The sequence below is a fragment of the Pongo abelii genome, chromosome 4, assembly GCF_028885655.2.
Source record: "Pongo abelii isolate AG06213 chromosome 4, NHGRI_mPonAbe1-v2.0_pri, whole genome shotgun sequence".
In the NCBI taxonomy this organism is placed as follows: Eukaryota; Metazoa; Chordata; class Mammalia; order Primates; family Hominidae; genus Pongo; species Pongo abelii.
In genome coordinates, this window is record NC_071989.2 from 149,998,550 (window position 1) to 150,013,342 (window position 14,793).

The 14,793-nt window shown below is 54.4% G+C and overlaps 2 protein-coding genes across 18 annotated transcripts; one reads left to right on the forward strand and one right to left on the reverse strand.

Annotated features, from left to right (window-relative positions):
- The first annotated feature begins 8 nt into the window (after positions 1–8).
- RELL2 (RELT like 2) lies at positions 9–4,152 on the forward strand. Of its 11 annotated transcripts, none has more exons than XM_063724511.1 (8): positions 9–831; positions 1,253–1,492; positions 1,878–1,943; positions 2,038–2,104; positions 2,545–2,730; positions 3,000–3,375; positions 3,492–3,525; positions 3,751–4,152. In XM_063724511.1, the coding sequence occupies exons 2-7, from the start codon at positions 1,309–1,311 to the stop codon at positions 3,522–3,524; spliced, it is 912 nt and encodes a 303-aa protein (XP_063580581.1). In that variant the 5' UTR covers positions 9–831; positions 1,253–1,308; the 3' UTR covers position 3,525; positions 3,751–4,152. The 11 variants fall into 11 exon arrangements, 10 of the variants coding, with proteins under 10 accessions (XP_063580581.1, XP_002816067.1, XP_063580579.1 ...); XM_002816021.6 differs by having other exon boundaries at positions 47–824; XM_063724509.1 differs by having other exon boundaries at positions 384–1,492.
- FCHSD1 (FCH and double SH3 domains 1) lies at positions 2,383–14,559 on the reverse strand. Of its 7 annotated transcripts, XR_008525020.2 has the most exons (21): positions 14,469–14,559; positions 14,142–14,239; positions 13,481–13,526; positions 13,009–13,076; positions 12,517–12,652; positions 12,294–12,430; positions 12,079–12,142; positions 11,092–11,220; positions 10,509–10,631; positions 10,246–10,341; positions 9,708–9,827; positions 9,193–9,297; positions 8,877–9,038; positions 8,119–8,247; positions 7,958–8,041; positions 7,672–7,789; positions 7,318–7,538; positions 6,100–6,187; positions 5,492–5,598; positions 4,796–4,851; positions 4,578–4,657 (listed from the first exon to the last, which is right to left on the reverse strand). XR_008525020.2 is itself a non-coding variant. In XM_024246697.3 (20 exons), exons 1-20 carry the CDS (start codon positions 14,487–14,489, stop codon positions 4,592–4,594), a joined length of 2,067 nt encoding a protein of 688 aa, XP_024102465.1. In that variant the 5' UTR covers positions 14,490–14,559; the 3' UTR covers positions 2,383–4,591.
- Between the last annotated feature and the right edge of the window lie 234 nt (positions 14,560–14,793).

Sequence of the window (14,793 nt, forward strand, 5' to 3'; positions counted from 1 at the left end):
CCTCCATCCACACCCAGGCCACGCCCCCAGGGGAGCTCCGCCCCTCGGCCGGCTCAGCTCTCCCGGGATCTGGGGCTTTGAGCGTCCCGGGTTGGGCAGGGAACTGGCAGCATCGCTCCTAGAATGCGAGTGCCATTTGTCTCCGGCCGGGGGTCAGATCCTCGGGAAGCCGAGCCACCCCATCCAGCCGCTTGCCCCAAACCGGGCGCAGGCCGTGGTCACTTCTCTAGGAAGCTCCGAAGATCCCGCCACTCCGTCCCTCAAAGGTGCGGAAAGCCGGCTTCCCCCAGCCCTCGGAGAAGATTCCTGACTCTCCGCTCGGTCGGGGCATCTGAGGGCAGGAGCTGCTCCAGGCGTACCGGATAGACCAGTGGACAACACCCACGCCGGAACGCCTGTCCCCTACCCGAACCCAGACTCGGCGCCGCACATTGCCCCGGGGGGGCCCGGCGCAGTCACGCGCGCGCAGAGCTCACGCTCTCCGCCCCGCACACCTGCGCTCCGCCCCGTGGTCCTGGGCCCGCGACGGGCGAAGGCATTTGGGAAGCCAGGGCGGCTGCGGTGGCGATCTCCCTGACCCAGGGCCGGAGTTGCCCGGAGCCTGCCGCCGCTCTCAGCCAGCCCGCATCCTTCTCTGTCCTTCCCTCCCCCCGCCTGCCACGGCGCGGGTATCCGCAGCCACAGCCCGGGGCCGGTGAGGCGGCGAAGGGGGAGGGGAGGAATCAAGGGATGAGCGCCGGAAGGGCGTCGGGGGCCCTGAGCCGCACTAGGACGCCCCTGGAGCCGGAACCCCAGCAGAAGCCGGAACCAGAACCAAATCACCGGTACCGGGTGGGCCAGGTGGTCAGGGTGGGAGAAACCAAAAAGGGAGAGGGGTGCGGGAATACTGAGAGGAAGGGGCTGCAGAGGCCTGGCTCAGGCCGGCGCGGAGGAGGTGCGGGCGCTGACTCAGGCACGATTTTTGCTCCCGCCGCCTAAGAATGCCGTCCCATCTCGTGCTGCAGTGTCCTTGGGAGGGACAGAAGCGCGAACGAGCTGGAAAGGGGAACGCTCGGGGCGTCGGGGAAACGGGACCAGGGTCGTGGTAGAGAGCTTGCGTTGCCGCTGACCTCTTGCCGAAAGGCGAAACAGCACTCCTGGCCCGGACAGCTCCCTGGTTGGGTAGGGGGTGGGGCCGGACCTCAGCCGGACGTCTTAGACGTGCCTGTTTCAGATCCTGAGGACGGCATTCCTACCCCTCCCCCATTCCCAGCTGCAGCCCCCTAAACCCAGGAGGCGCCCTGGCCCGCGCTCGCCCCCCAGGGCCTCATGTCGGAACCACAGCCTGACCTGGAACCGCCCCAACATGGGCTGTATATGCTCTTCCTGCTTGTGCTGGTCTTCTTCCTCATGGGCCTGGTAGGCTTCATGATCTGCCACGTGCTCAAGAAGAAGGGCTACCGCTGCCGCACGTCGAGGGGCTCTGAGCCTGACGATGCCCAGCTTCAGCCCCGTGAGTGAGGAGCCTGGGACCCTGGCTCAGTCACCTTTCACCCTTCTCCCCACACCTCTGCCTCCCTGACCGACAGACCCAGGCCAAATCCTGATCAAACCTGCTCAGGAAGCCTAGTAATGCACTCTTGAGTTAGCAAGTGGGGTGACACCACTCTGAAAGCAAAACTAGAGAAGGCAGCATGGGCAGGAAGGGTCCTCTGGATGGTAGTCTTGGTCTTGCATTGGTGTCCCCATCTTTTCTGGTCCCTGAAATGCTGAGGTCCAGCATGACAGCAAGTAGGTAAAAGGGTATGTCCCAAGCAATAAATGATGGGAGCCACCAGGTAATGTTCCCCCAAAGCTGACTCATTCCTGCTTCCTTGCCAATCTCTTTCATCCTTCAGCTGAGGACGATGACATGAATGAGGACACAGTAGAGAGGATTGTTCGCTGCATCATCCAAAATGAAGGTGGGTCTAGCATAGCCCCTTGCTCCCTCTTCTCCAACCTTCTCTTGCCCTGACCTCCACCTCCACTGACTCCCTCTTTTCCTTCTTCCCTCAGCCAATGCTGAGGCCTTGAAGGAGATGCTGGGGGACAGTGAAGGAGAAGGGACAGTGCAGCTGTCCAGGTGAGCTGGAAACAAGGGCCAGCATGACTTAGCTTGCCTTGGAGAGTATCCTCTCCTCCAGCACAATCCTCTCTCAGCCTCCTTGCATGTATGGGGTTGGGGGAAGGGCAAAGCTGGCTAACTTATAGGAAGAAAGAAGTTTTGTAGAAATCTCGATTCCTTCAAACCATCTCTCATCTAGATATTATCAAGCCTAACATTCACCTCTAGTGCCACTCCTTTGGGTTAAGCAATGTTCTTTTTAGCAAACAGCCCTGGGAGGAAGAACATGTGGTCACTAACATCTTAATATTGAGTTTATTAGATAAAGACAAGAAAAAATGGGGCTTGGGGAAATTGGGGCTTCTGGGGTTTTAAGGAGCATGCTGAAAGAACGTAAGAAACAAAACATGAAGGGAAATGGAAATGTTACCCTTGCTCCCCTCCTCCCTGCTGTCCAGTGTGGATGCCACCTCCAGCCTGCAGGACGGAGCCCCCTCCCATCATCACACAGTGCACCTGGGCTCTGCAGCCCCTTGCATCCATTGCAGCCGCAGCAAGAGGCCTCCACTTGTCCGTCAGGGACGCTCCAAGGAAGGAAAAAGCCGCCCCCGGACAGGGGAGACCACTGTGTTCTCTGTGGGCAGGTGGGGCAGGTGCTCCAGGGAAAGGGAGGCTGAGGTAGGGGGCCCAATGATCAGGCACCTGATCCCAAAAGTGGGCCTTGGCTCTTTCCTCCTGGACTGGGAGCTCCAGCAGAAGTCAGGCTACACAGTGTGCCCCACAATCTGAGAAGGCCTCCCCTACCTTAGGCCAGAGGGAAGTAGCCACAAACTCAGGATGTCCCTGGTCAGAGGGGAGGGCCAAGCAGCCTCTGAGTTGTGGTCCTAAACCCCAGTGTTCCCTCCCCTCCCAGGTTCCGGGTGACACACATTGAGAAGCGCTATGGACTGCACGAACACCGTGATGGCTCCCCCACGGACAGGAGCTGGGGCTCTGGTGGGGGACAGGACCCAGGGGGTGGTCAGGGGTCTGGGGGAGGGCAGCCCAAGGCAGGGATGCCTGCCATGGAGAGGCTGCCCCCTGAGAGGCCACAGCCCCAGGTCCTAGCCAGCCCCCCAGTACAGAATGGAGGACTCAGGGACAGCAGCCTAGCCCCTCGTGCACTTGAAGGGAACTGCAGAGCTTCTGCAGAGCCAACACTGAGGGCCGGAGGGAGGGGCCCAAGCCCAGGGCTGCCCACTCAAGAGGCAAATGGGCAGCCAAGCAAACCAGACACTTCCGATCACCAGGTAGGAAAACACAGCCGGGACTGCACTGGGCTGGGCTCTTATTGCTCTCTACTCTGGGGGGCACTGATATGATCTACTCCTGGTCTCTCATTGTTGACCCCTCCCCTTTCTCTCAGGTGTCTCTACCACAGGGAGCAGGGAGTATGTGAGGTGAGTCTGCCTGAGCCCTAAATGAGGTAATCTCATCTTCATGTCACCTATTTAAAATACTTAAGCCTTTCAGCTCCCTGAACCCCCAGAGTAAACTGCAGGCTTAGCCTTTGCTATAAATCCCTTGGTTTGGTGGTGGAGGTAGGGAAGGTCCTGGAGCCCCAAGGGAAAAGCTGGACACAGCTTGAACAGGAAGCAACACTGTTACTCTTCCTCTTCTCCAAGTCTCCTTCTTCACTGTGCTGATGGACTACCAGCTGGCAGGGCCAGGGGGTGGGTGGACGTGAAGGCCCTCCCCTCCACTGGACAGCACTGCCCCCCAGCTGAGGGACCAGCTCTACTTCCACCTGGAGTTGCACAGTCTCAGGCTGGGAGCCTCAGGAGAGGTCACAGCCCCTCAGTCTCTTCTCCTTCCCCTGCCTGCAACAGGCTGCCTGCCCCGCCTTCCCCAACACCTCGCTCCATATGATAGAGCGTGGCAGCTGGGAGCAGGCCCCTGCCCCTGGTGGGCCCCTAAAGCAATAGCACCGTAGGCCCCCTGCCCTCTTAGCATAAGAGGCCCAGGCCGTGGCCTGGCCTGGCCTTCGTGCCCTTTATTCATTGTCAATAAATCCGCTCAGACCATTACAGCTGCTTCGCATCCTGGCTCCAGCTCCTTCTGATTCCCAAGGCCTGTTCCTCTCCCCGGCCCAACCCCAGTGACCCTGGCATCCAGAGTGGGGTGGGTCATGGAGCCAGGGTGGGGAAAGACGTGGGCCAGAACCACTAGAGACCTTGATGGGTGGTTTCCAGCCCCAGAGATTTCAGGCATTTCACCACCCTAGATAGGGTGATGGCAGAAGAGAAAGTAGTAGTTCCGGTCCTAGAGATGATAGAACAATGGGAAAAAAAGGAGTGGGTTCCAGCCCCAGAAATGGGAAGGGGCAAGTTTCCACCCTTGGAGGTGAGGGTGGAAATAAGGGAGATTCCAGCTTTTGGCTGTGTTGTTCTGGATCATTGATGGTGTGGTCTGACAGCTTGAAGATAGGGACAGCAGCATCACTGGGGGTCAAGGCTTCCCTGGCCTTCAGGTGAGGGGATCTGGGTGGCCAGGATCCGGGGCTTTAGCCGGTGGGGGAGGTGGTGGACGCATCTGTGGGGAACACACAGTTAGTGCTCCAGAGTTCTCCCTTAAGGGTATCCCTGTCTATTCCCTCAGCCCTGCAGACAAAACAGGACTGGTTGGAATAACCCCTCTACATACAATCTCCTCCAAGGCAAGGGCCCTTACCGGCCTGAGTCGAGGTGCCATCATGTCCAGGAACCCAGGGAAGTCCAGGGCTTTGTCTGGAAATAAGAACCACAAGTCAGTCTTCAGACTTTGTTTTGTTCAATGCTGTATCTCCAGCACTTAGGACAGTGGCATTCTATTAATATTTGTTAAATTAATGGTCACCATCCTAGACCATAAAATCCCATCACTCTATCCACTGTCCTCAACATTTATTGGGCAACTGCTGTATAATCAGCTCTGCTCAAGGTACAAAACAAAGGGAGATAGGATACATAGCGCTCCCACCCCCAATGGCTGTCAAGAAACCAATAATGAAACCTCAACAAACACAATAAATGACTAAGTGCTAAGTCATGCAAAGTGAACTTGGGGTGGTGAAGATGGTGGTAACTCCAGGGAGGGAGACTCCTTGTGGACAAGGTGGAAGTACCAGAAGGTTTTAGAAAAGGCAGGCATTCCACAGCCATAAAAAAGAATGAAATCATGTCCTCTGCAGCAACATGAATGGAGCTGGATGCCATTATCCTAAGTGAATTAACTCAGAAACAGAAAACCAAATATTGCATGTTCTCACTTATAAGTGGGAGCTAAACAACGGGTACACATGGACATAGAGACGGAAATAACAGACTCCCAGGACTCCAAAGGGGGCAAAGGTAGGAGTGGAGGCAGGGGCGAGGGTTGAAAAATTACCTATCAGGTACAATGTTCACTATTTGAGTAACAGGTACACTAGAAGCCCAATCTCCACCAGTATGCAATATATCCATATGACAAACAAGCACATGTACCTCCTGAATCTAAAATAAATAATAATAAAATAAAACTGCTATAGATATTTAAAAAAGAATAAAAAGTGGGCATCAGAAAAAATAATGATACAAAGCTAGGTATCTGGACACCAGGAGCAAAAAGTGCATATTGGGAGGACACCGTGAGAGAAGTTAGCTAATTTTTAAAATAATAACAGTGACTGCATACTTACTGTGTGCCAGGCACAATGCTGTGTAGTCCACAGGCATCTTTTTTAACTCTCATAAGAATTCAATGAGCTAGTACCTTTTCCTTACCTCATAAAGAACATAAACTGACGCCAAGACAGGTTCAGAATCCCACCACACACTTGGAAATGACAGAGCAGGACCTGAACCAGTCAGCCTGGCTCCAGAGCCCAGGCAAGTGCTCTCCACCAAGCAAGATGCCTGAGGGCACGGTGAGGACCAGAGCGTGACCTGGGAGTCCAAGCTTCCTCCTTCTTCCTGTCTGTTAGCCTCCCAGGGCTCCCAATTCCGTCCACTCACCCCCAGGCAGGACAGGTGCAGGGGGCCCATCCAACACAGAGGTAGGTGCAGGTGGGGAGAAGCTGGGAGGAGAAGGGGACGGCAGCATCTGGAGGTGGGGTGGGCACAGAGTTATTCCTGGCATGCGGGGAGGTTTTACCAGCTTTTCCTCTCATCCCATCTCCAGTTCCTTCCTCATCACTTCCCAATACAGGAAGTGGCCAAATGCTTGCATTCAGGTGGGGGGTGTAGCTGACAAATATTTCAACAGCCAATATGTATTGAACGCTTATGTTTACTATGTCTCAAGTGTTCTGCTAGCACTTCACGTGTACTAATTCATTCAATCCTCACCACTACCCCATGAGGTAGGCATTTTTAATAATATGACTCCTATGTTAGAAGTGAGACCCAGGTTAAGCCAGCTGTCCAAAATCACGGAGCCAGTTGTTGGCAGAGTGCTGGCTAGAACCCAGTTCTCCTGATGCCCACTCCTATTCTCTTTCTGTTGTATGTATATACATTTTAACAACAGATATCTTATATTGAAACACCTTCTGCATTCCACTGCACTAAAGGCTTTGCCTCGGCGGGGCGCGGTGGCTCATGCCTATAATCCCAGCACATTGGGAGGCCAAGGCAGGCGGATCACCTGAGGTCAGGAGTTTGAGACCAGCCTGACCAAATGGAGAAACCCCGTATCGACTAAAAATAGAAAATTAGCCGGGCATGGCGGCACGTGCCTGTAATCCCAGCTCCTCAAGGGGCTGATACAGGAGAATTGCTTGAACCCCGGAGGCAGAGGTTGCAGTGAGCCGAGATCGCACCATTGCACTCCAGCCTGGGCAACAAGAGGGAAACGCTGTTTAAAAAAAAAAAAAAAAAAAAAGGGCTTTACCTCGATTATCTCTAATTATGACAGTGAGCCTGCTAAAGTAGGTATTATCCCCATTTTACATGTGAAGAAACAAGCTCAGAGAGGTTAAATCATTGCCCAAGTCATACAATAGAAATTTGAACTCAGATCTATCCAGCACTAAAGTAGGACCCCCAAACTCCTATGAAGGCTGCCTTGGTTTCCCTTTCCCCTGCCCCCCCATAGGAGATGGGGAGGCCCAGGCCACTATAGGAGGTAAACCTGGGGAGCAGAGGGGGCATTAAGATGAATATGAGGCTTTATTGGGATGGGAGGGTCAACCCAGAGGTGCCTGGGGAGTTCAGGGAGAAGGTAAGCCTCACCTGCTCAGGGTCAGAGAGTTCAGGTGGCCCTGGGGGGCCAAGCAGCTCTTCCACCAGCAGGGAGGGGAAGACCCCAACACAGCCCCCAAATTCTCCCCTCCAGAAGCCGTCATCTACTCCATCTTGGGCCCGGGGCAGCAGACGGATGAGTGCCCCTTCAGGGAAGCTCAGCTCCTCTGCACTCTGTCCGGTGTAGCTGTACAGGGCCCGTGCCAGGAATGCTACAGAGGCCCAGGAGAGACGGTGAGAGGGAGGTGGGTGGCGGTGCCCCAGGACCGTGACACCCCAGGGCTACAACCCCTAACAATTCTTCTCCATACCCAGGGTCCCCAACTCAAAATTTCCCTTTCTTACCTGTGGGCTCTGCCCCGCAGGGATTGTCACTGTCTTGGCTGCTCTCTGGGAGGGAGAGGTCCGGGAAGTTGAGATACCGCTCAGGGACAAAGCCTACCTCGCCGTGCTGGTTCCGAGCCTGCTCACCCAGCAATGTGAACAGATATTAGACTTACCTCAGCAGTCCATGACCCTGGCTCTCTTCTACTCAGGCTTCTAGCTTTGCCTAGAAGGGTCTATGGAGGCCACAGAGAAGTCCCTCCTACTGCCCCCAACCCAAGGTCAGAGCCCAGGGTCCCATACCCACCTTGACCCATTCGTCAGCATCTCCCTCCTCTATGATCTCCAGCCACTCACCCTCCGTGATTGTCAGCTCATCCTCACGCCCTGCCTGGGCCACACATGAAGGATTCAGGACTTGGCTGTCCCCGACCCTTGGCCATCAGAGGTCCCCACCCCCATTCATACCTGATAGCGAAATACCACATGTGCAGGGCAGGGGAGGGGCCTAGTGGCCAGGGCTTGGGGGGCAGGCTCCTCAAAGAGCTCTCCCGTCTCCTCACATTCCTCAAAGTCAGAAAGCTCAGCATCCTCAGCCTAGAGGGGCAAAGAACAGACCTCATATGGGGCCCACTCTCAAGCACTGGTTCTATCTCCCACTCTTCCATCTTTCCCCTAAAGGACACCATGGATCCCCCTCCAAAGCAGTTGCACCCATCCACTCACCATGTACACAACCACAGGCACCACAGAGCAGGATAATACTAACAGTAATAGCAGAGTTACAGTAATTGAGTGCGTACTATGTGCCAGGTACAATGCAAAGTATCTTGTGTATATTGTCTCATTTAATCTTCATAATGACCCAGTGTTAATAGTTTTCCACAACTATTAACCTCACTTTATTTATGAGGAAACTGGGGTTCAGAAAGGTTAAGTCACTTTTCGAGATTGCACAGCTCACAAGTGGAGTGGCTGGTACTCAAAGCCCTTACAGACTGCTCCAGAACCCTACTTCTTAATCATTCTATTATGCTCATAATAAAAATTTACTGAGGACTCTATGCCAGAAATTATGCAAAGAATGATACATGAATGATTTCACTTAAGCCTCGCAATAACCCTTTGAGTTAGGCACAACTGTGATTCCCGTTTTATAGGGTTTGCCTTCCACTGGAGTTTTTCCCTTCTAAGTAAGGATGGGTAGTGTTGGGGGAGGAGCTCACGGTTGGAGAAAGGTCCCTCTGGGACAGCCGAGCCTCGCTGAGCCGCCGCTCCTGCTCCACCTCATCCTGGGCCTGGGTCATGGCTGGCTTCAGCCAGCGCTCCACATCTAAGCCAGCCCCCTGCAGCAGAGCCAGCCGGGCAGCCCCCTTCACCTGGCTCACCTGCCACGGAGAGGAAGTAAGTTAGTGGAACCTAGCTGACGGCAGTGTCTACTCTCTGCTTCTCCCTTCCTTCCTCCCACCATCAGAAAGAGGAGTAGAGGGAGTGGGGCTTGCCTGAGAAGGTGGGATCCCTAACCTCAGGGGTGTGCCTCACCTGTGCCCGGCGGATGCTCTCTCGCACTTCCTGTAACCTCTGTTCTATGCTTGGAGCCTCCCGCTCTGAAGCCTGCTGCCGCCTCTGCTCCAGTCGTTGCAGTACCTGGTTGGGAAGGCAGAGAACAGGGGTGGGTGGAAATACTGTGGGGCATGACTTACTATGGGCCTGGTACTTTGCTAGTTGCATCACATACATTATGTCATTTAATCTTCCCTATGAGGTTGGCGCTATTATTGGCCCTATTTTAGTGATGAGGAAATTGAAGTCCAGAGAGGTTAAGTCACTTCCTTACCCAGGGTTACAGAACTAGGAAACAACAGAAGAGAATTTGAACCTATGTCGGTCTAGCTCCAAAAACTGTGCTCTTAACTACCGTGCCACACTGTTACCTTAAAATACCTTTCCCTCCCCTCTGTAGCTCCATGACACCCTCAATGGCTCCAAGGTCCCCTCTCTCAGCTTTTCTTGCTGAGACAAGAAGGTGCACATGACACCTGTGCCCCCCACCTCACCCGATGCCCATGGTTCTGGATCTTGTAGTCACGGGCAGCTCGGCTGGTCAAGCGCTGAACCTCTTTCTCCAGGCCACTTTTGCCAGCCACGCCTTCTGCTCCCCACTCCAGGACACACACCTGAATGGGTCAGGGGGTGCTGTGAGGAGGATTGAGGCTGCTCCTTCTCTCCAGTTCCCTCCTTTTTCCACTCTGTCTTGACCTCCAAGGACAAGGACAAAGAGAAAGGGGCACATGCCTACGGTCATGGACACAGGTAATGTGGACACAGAGATACAGAGCTTCAGAAATGGGATCCAGGTCGAGGGACAGAGGTAGAATGAAGAGGATGGTGCAGTCAAGTGACTGAAAGGTGGACTGAGGTGTGTTTTTTTGTGTGTGTGTGTATCCTGTTGGGAGGGAGGTGAGCTGGAGTTCTGAAACCCCCCTCCATGGTGTAACACTCACTAAGTTAACACAAAGACAAAGATAATGGAGGAGGCCTAAATCATAGTCGCCTTTATATGTGGCCTGGTTCCAACAAGCAGGAAGATCTCACCTGATCAGTCCCTGCTGGCTGAAACTGCTGAGGTGGGGTGGGGGAAAATACGCCAGGCTCCTGAAGAAACAGCTTCAGGTCTTGCTCCCAGCTTACCTAGGGGTTGGGAAAAGTCAAAGTCACTCATTCACTGACTCACTCTCCAATCCTGTCCCTAGCACTTCTTGGAAGAAAAAGGACAATGTGTGAAGCAAAGAGGGCTGCATTGGGAGGGAAGGGTAAAAAGGATCCCTGGGGAAGCTCTTAGAGGCCACAGCCCTCACCTGGGAGGTTGTCTGCTCCCCGCGGTGGGCATGCTCCAGGATGACCTCTGTGGCTTCCAGCTCAGTGCGGCTCAGGGAGGTCAGGGGGTCCCTCAAGTGCTCTGACAGCTCACTGACCAGGGCCTAGAGAGAACCCCAAGATACTGACACCACCCTTCCCCCAGACCTCTACCAGACCTCTACTGTAAAATAGGCTCGTTCCAGATTTCACGGGTGATGGGCATGAGGTATAGGAAGGAGGAGAGAAGACATTCTACATGAGAAAGGCCCTCGTGTGCAGAGCACTTAGAAGTTTAAAACACACGTTCACATCCATTCTCTCCTTTGAGCCCCACTAGTGCTATAAGATAGGCAGAGAAAGGGTTATCCCTGATGAGGAATCTGGGGTTCGGAAGGATTTAAGTGTACTGTACAATGCCATGCAGCCAGCTAGGAGCAGAACCAGAGCCCATGTATGTATCATCTACCCACTTTAAGCAGACAAGATCCCCTGCACCACCCACTGTCATGGGGATCAAGAAGCAGGGGGAGGTCCTCCTTTCCCTCCTTGCTGAGGGACAGGGGTGTCTGGGTTAAAACTGGCCTTGAGCAGAGCTGGCAGTTCCTCCTGGTAGTAATGGTCGAGGTGAGCATTGGTAGCCACCAAGTTAAGCAGGTACTCATTGCGGGCTGCTTGCAACTGCTGGGAGTACTGGGCTGACTGGGCGGACAGCTAGGAGGGTAAACTGATGTCAATAGGAAGCCCTAGACCCCCAGAGTCCTTCCAAGACCAATTGAGAAGCCAGATCCAGAATGGATTCTCACATTATTGAGTGCTTACTATGTGCCTGGCACTGCACTAAAATGTTGCATACTCACAACTCCTGCTCAAAATCCTCTAGTGCCTTCTGCACGCATTTAAAATAAAATCCACTGTTCCTTACCATGGTCCACCAGGTTCAATATGAGCTGGCCCCCGCAACCTCTCTGACCTCTTTTCAAGTGCTTGTTCCCTTGCTCACAGTACTCCAGCCATACTGGCCTTCTCTCAGTTCCTCGAGCCTACAAAGTTATTCCCACCTCAGAGCCTTTGCACTCACCATTTCTTCTCTCTGGAATGTTCTTCCCCTAGATCTTTGCAAGGCCAGCTCCTTCTTGACAGTTAGGCCACCTATTCAGAGAGGCCTCCCTCTAAATTCTACCCCCTTGTTATTCTTTATCATAGTACCTTGTTTTATTTTCATCTTAATCTAAGTATTTATTTGCTGTCTGTCTCTCTTAACCAGACTGTGAGGGCAGGAACTCCATTGGTAGTGTTCTCCACTGTATCCATAGTGTCTAGAACAGTGCTTAGTACATACAGATCCTCAATAAATGCATATTAAAGGACTGAAAAAGAAGGGTATTCTTTCCATTTTATAGAAGAAAATAAGGCTCAAGAGATGAAGTAAATTAACCAAGGTTACCCACCCAGGAAGTAGGAGAGCCTGGATTCAACCCAGTCTTTCATACATATGCACCTAGGTTCCAAACCACTAGACTACTCTGCCCGCCTCTTCCCTGCCCCCACTCATGCCCTCATCCCTCGAACCTTGGTGCTCAGTTTCTGGAGACTGGTCCGAGAGTGGAAGATCCCATGGTCACTTCGGTTTAGCCTGTGCAGATGAGAGAAAGGAGTCAGGCCCACCCCAAGTAGGAGAATATGAGATCAGAGTCAGGCCCAGCTTTGGTGACTTGGCTCCACCCCTAGACAGCCCCACCTCCCTGTTCCCCAACCTTGGGCTTCCTCACTCTCCATGACCCCACCTGGCCTGGACATCAGCTGCCTTCTCCTGTGCCAAGGCCCACACACGTTCCCGCTGCCCATACAGCTTCCGACTTCGGCTCAGATCCCGGACAGACTGCAGCACCTCAGCCTGTGCCCTCTGGAGGTTCTCTGTTCCCTATTGGGATGCATACACAAAGTCCTGACCTAGACCACCTTTGGTCCCAAGCCAGCTCTTCCTTCACCCCAACCTCTGAGCCATACCTTCCTAAGCACCTGCTCCTTGGCGCTCCGCCCTGTACCCCCTGCTAGGTCACGGTATCGGTCGGACGCCTGGAGCCGGGTTTGGCCCCCAGCCACAGTGGCATCCAGCAGGCAGCGCCAGGCACCGAACACTGTCCTGCCCCTCCCCAAAGAAGGTCTGTGTTGAGGAGGAGAGCACTCCACAGCTTCATGAGACCACCCCCGCCCCCCGCCCCCTGACCAACACCATGGGAGACAGAGTGCTTTCCCATCCTCCCTTGTCTGGGAGCTCATCAATCGATCAGCCCATTAGCTCAGCCACAAGCCTCACTCCTGCCCTCCACCCTACCCACAGTGTCCTTGCTGGGTCAGCTCCTCTGCTGCTGCTGTGTCAGCTCTACCTACAGCTCACGTGCCCTCCCCACTTGCTAGGCCTTCATCCCCACAGGTTCCTGGAGCTGAGCTCCCCATCACTTTTTGGCCCCTGTGGCCCTCCCCCTCCATAGGGCCCACCTGCTGTCCATCTCACTGCTCCGGTGCCCTTCCCTCTTCAGGAATGGGCCAGCCAGTTTCTGGAGTGCCTAGTGAAAAAGCCATCACAGAACCAAGTTCCCTTTCAAAGACCCACCCCAACTGGCAGAATATGAGATCAGAGTATAATCATACCATTCTTTGGGTACATTATGTGCCACTTGCTTTGCTAAATGCCTTATAGTCATTAATTTGTTTAATCCTTATAACAACCCTACATGAAGGTAAGGTATTATTATTATTCCCATTTCACAGAGAAAGAAACTGAGGTCAAGAAAGGTTAAGTAACTTGTCCAAGATCACATGGCTATAATTACACAACACGGATCTGACACCAGTCTGCTTGACTCTAGGCATCTGCTCTTGACCACAACAGGGATAGGTATGGACAGACATTACTGGTGATGTAAGAGAGGCTGGAACAAGAGGTAAGGTCCAGAGAAAAGTCCCATACCTGCCCATACTCCCGTTCAATGGCTGCCCTCTGCTTGCTGTAGGATCTGCGGAGATTGCAGGTGGTGGGTGAGGTGGGGGATAAGGTTATGTTTGGTCCTGTTCTCCCATCCTCAGTCCTCTACTCTGGGCAGGAGGGAGCGGTTGTGGGGAGCCAGGTTCCTAGAGTGTAACTACACCCAGAGGGAATAGGACTGATGGGAGTCCTTGAGATCACCTCGGGCAGCTGCAACACAGGAAACCCTCACCTTACTGCCCCGGGCCCCAGCAGGATCCTCCCCACCCCAGAGGTTCATCTGTAGGCTTAGAGGTGAAGACTGATGGGGGCCTGGGTACGATGTCTGCCAGCCTTCTAACAGGTCTGGAAGAGGGAGAGGGATTCTGCCCTAAGGTTGATTGTGGGGTTGGGGGTAGTGGTGTGGGGTCAAGGGCTTTGAGGGAGGGTTCCTGTGTGTTTATGTGGGTGGGAGGGGGTTGGGGGGGGTTAGGTGGGGGAGCATTCCTATCCAGTATCTGGAGAGGCCAGGCCTAGGGTGAGGGCTGTGGATGGGTCGGCTGGGGAGCTCTTGGCCCCTGTTCCTCCACCCCAGCACATGTATATTGGGGAGAAGTGGCGCACAACGACGAAGATGAGTGTAAATGAAGGGGGTTGGGGGGGCTACCTGATGTCCTCCAGCAGATCCGCCTCCCTCTGCTGCCGGGTCTGAAGGATGCTCAGCTGTTCCAGGAAGCGAAGCTTCACCTCCTGGGCCGGCTTCACCTGTGGTGGCAAAGAGAGGATGAAGACCCCAGCGCAAGGACCTAAAAAACACTCCGCGCAGGGAGCGGTGAGGGGGCGGGGCCGGGGGGGCTGAGCTCTTTCCTCTGTTACTTCTGGTTTAGGGTCTGACCCCTTCCGACTTCCCGTCTCCTACCCCAAGTCGGATGCCCCCTTAGCTCTCTCCGTTCCCCCAGCCCGCCAGGAGTCCCCCATTCAGGGCCAAGCTCACTTTTCGGGGCGGCGGCTGCATGTCCGCTCCAGCAAGGCGGCCAGCGACTGGACTCCGGAACTCGAGGAAGCCCCGCCCACTATGGAGCCCCGCCCCAGGCCAGGTCAGGCCCCGCCCTCTGCCCGCCTACGACTTGTCCGGCGACGGCGCAGGGCGCGGAAGCGAGAGGGGGCCACCGAGAAACTAAACCTGTTACTGCTGCGAATACGCCGGAAGGGTCCGGGTGGCGGGGCGGACGCAGCGTCCGCTGGGCGGTGGGAAGAACCCCAGGCATCTGAGTCAAGACGCCTAAGTTCTATTTGTAGTGTAGCCAATGATTCGGCCT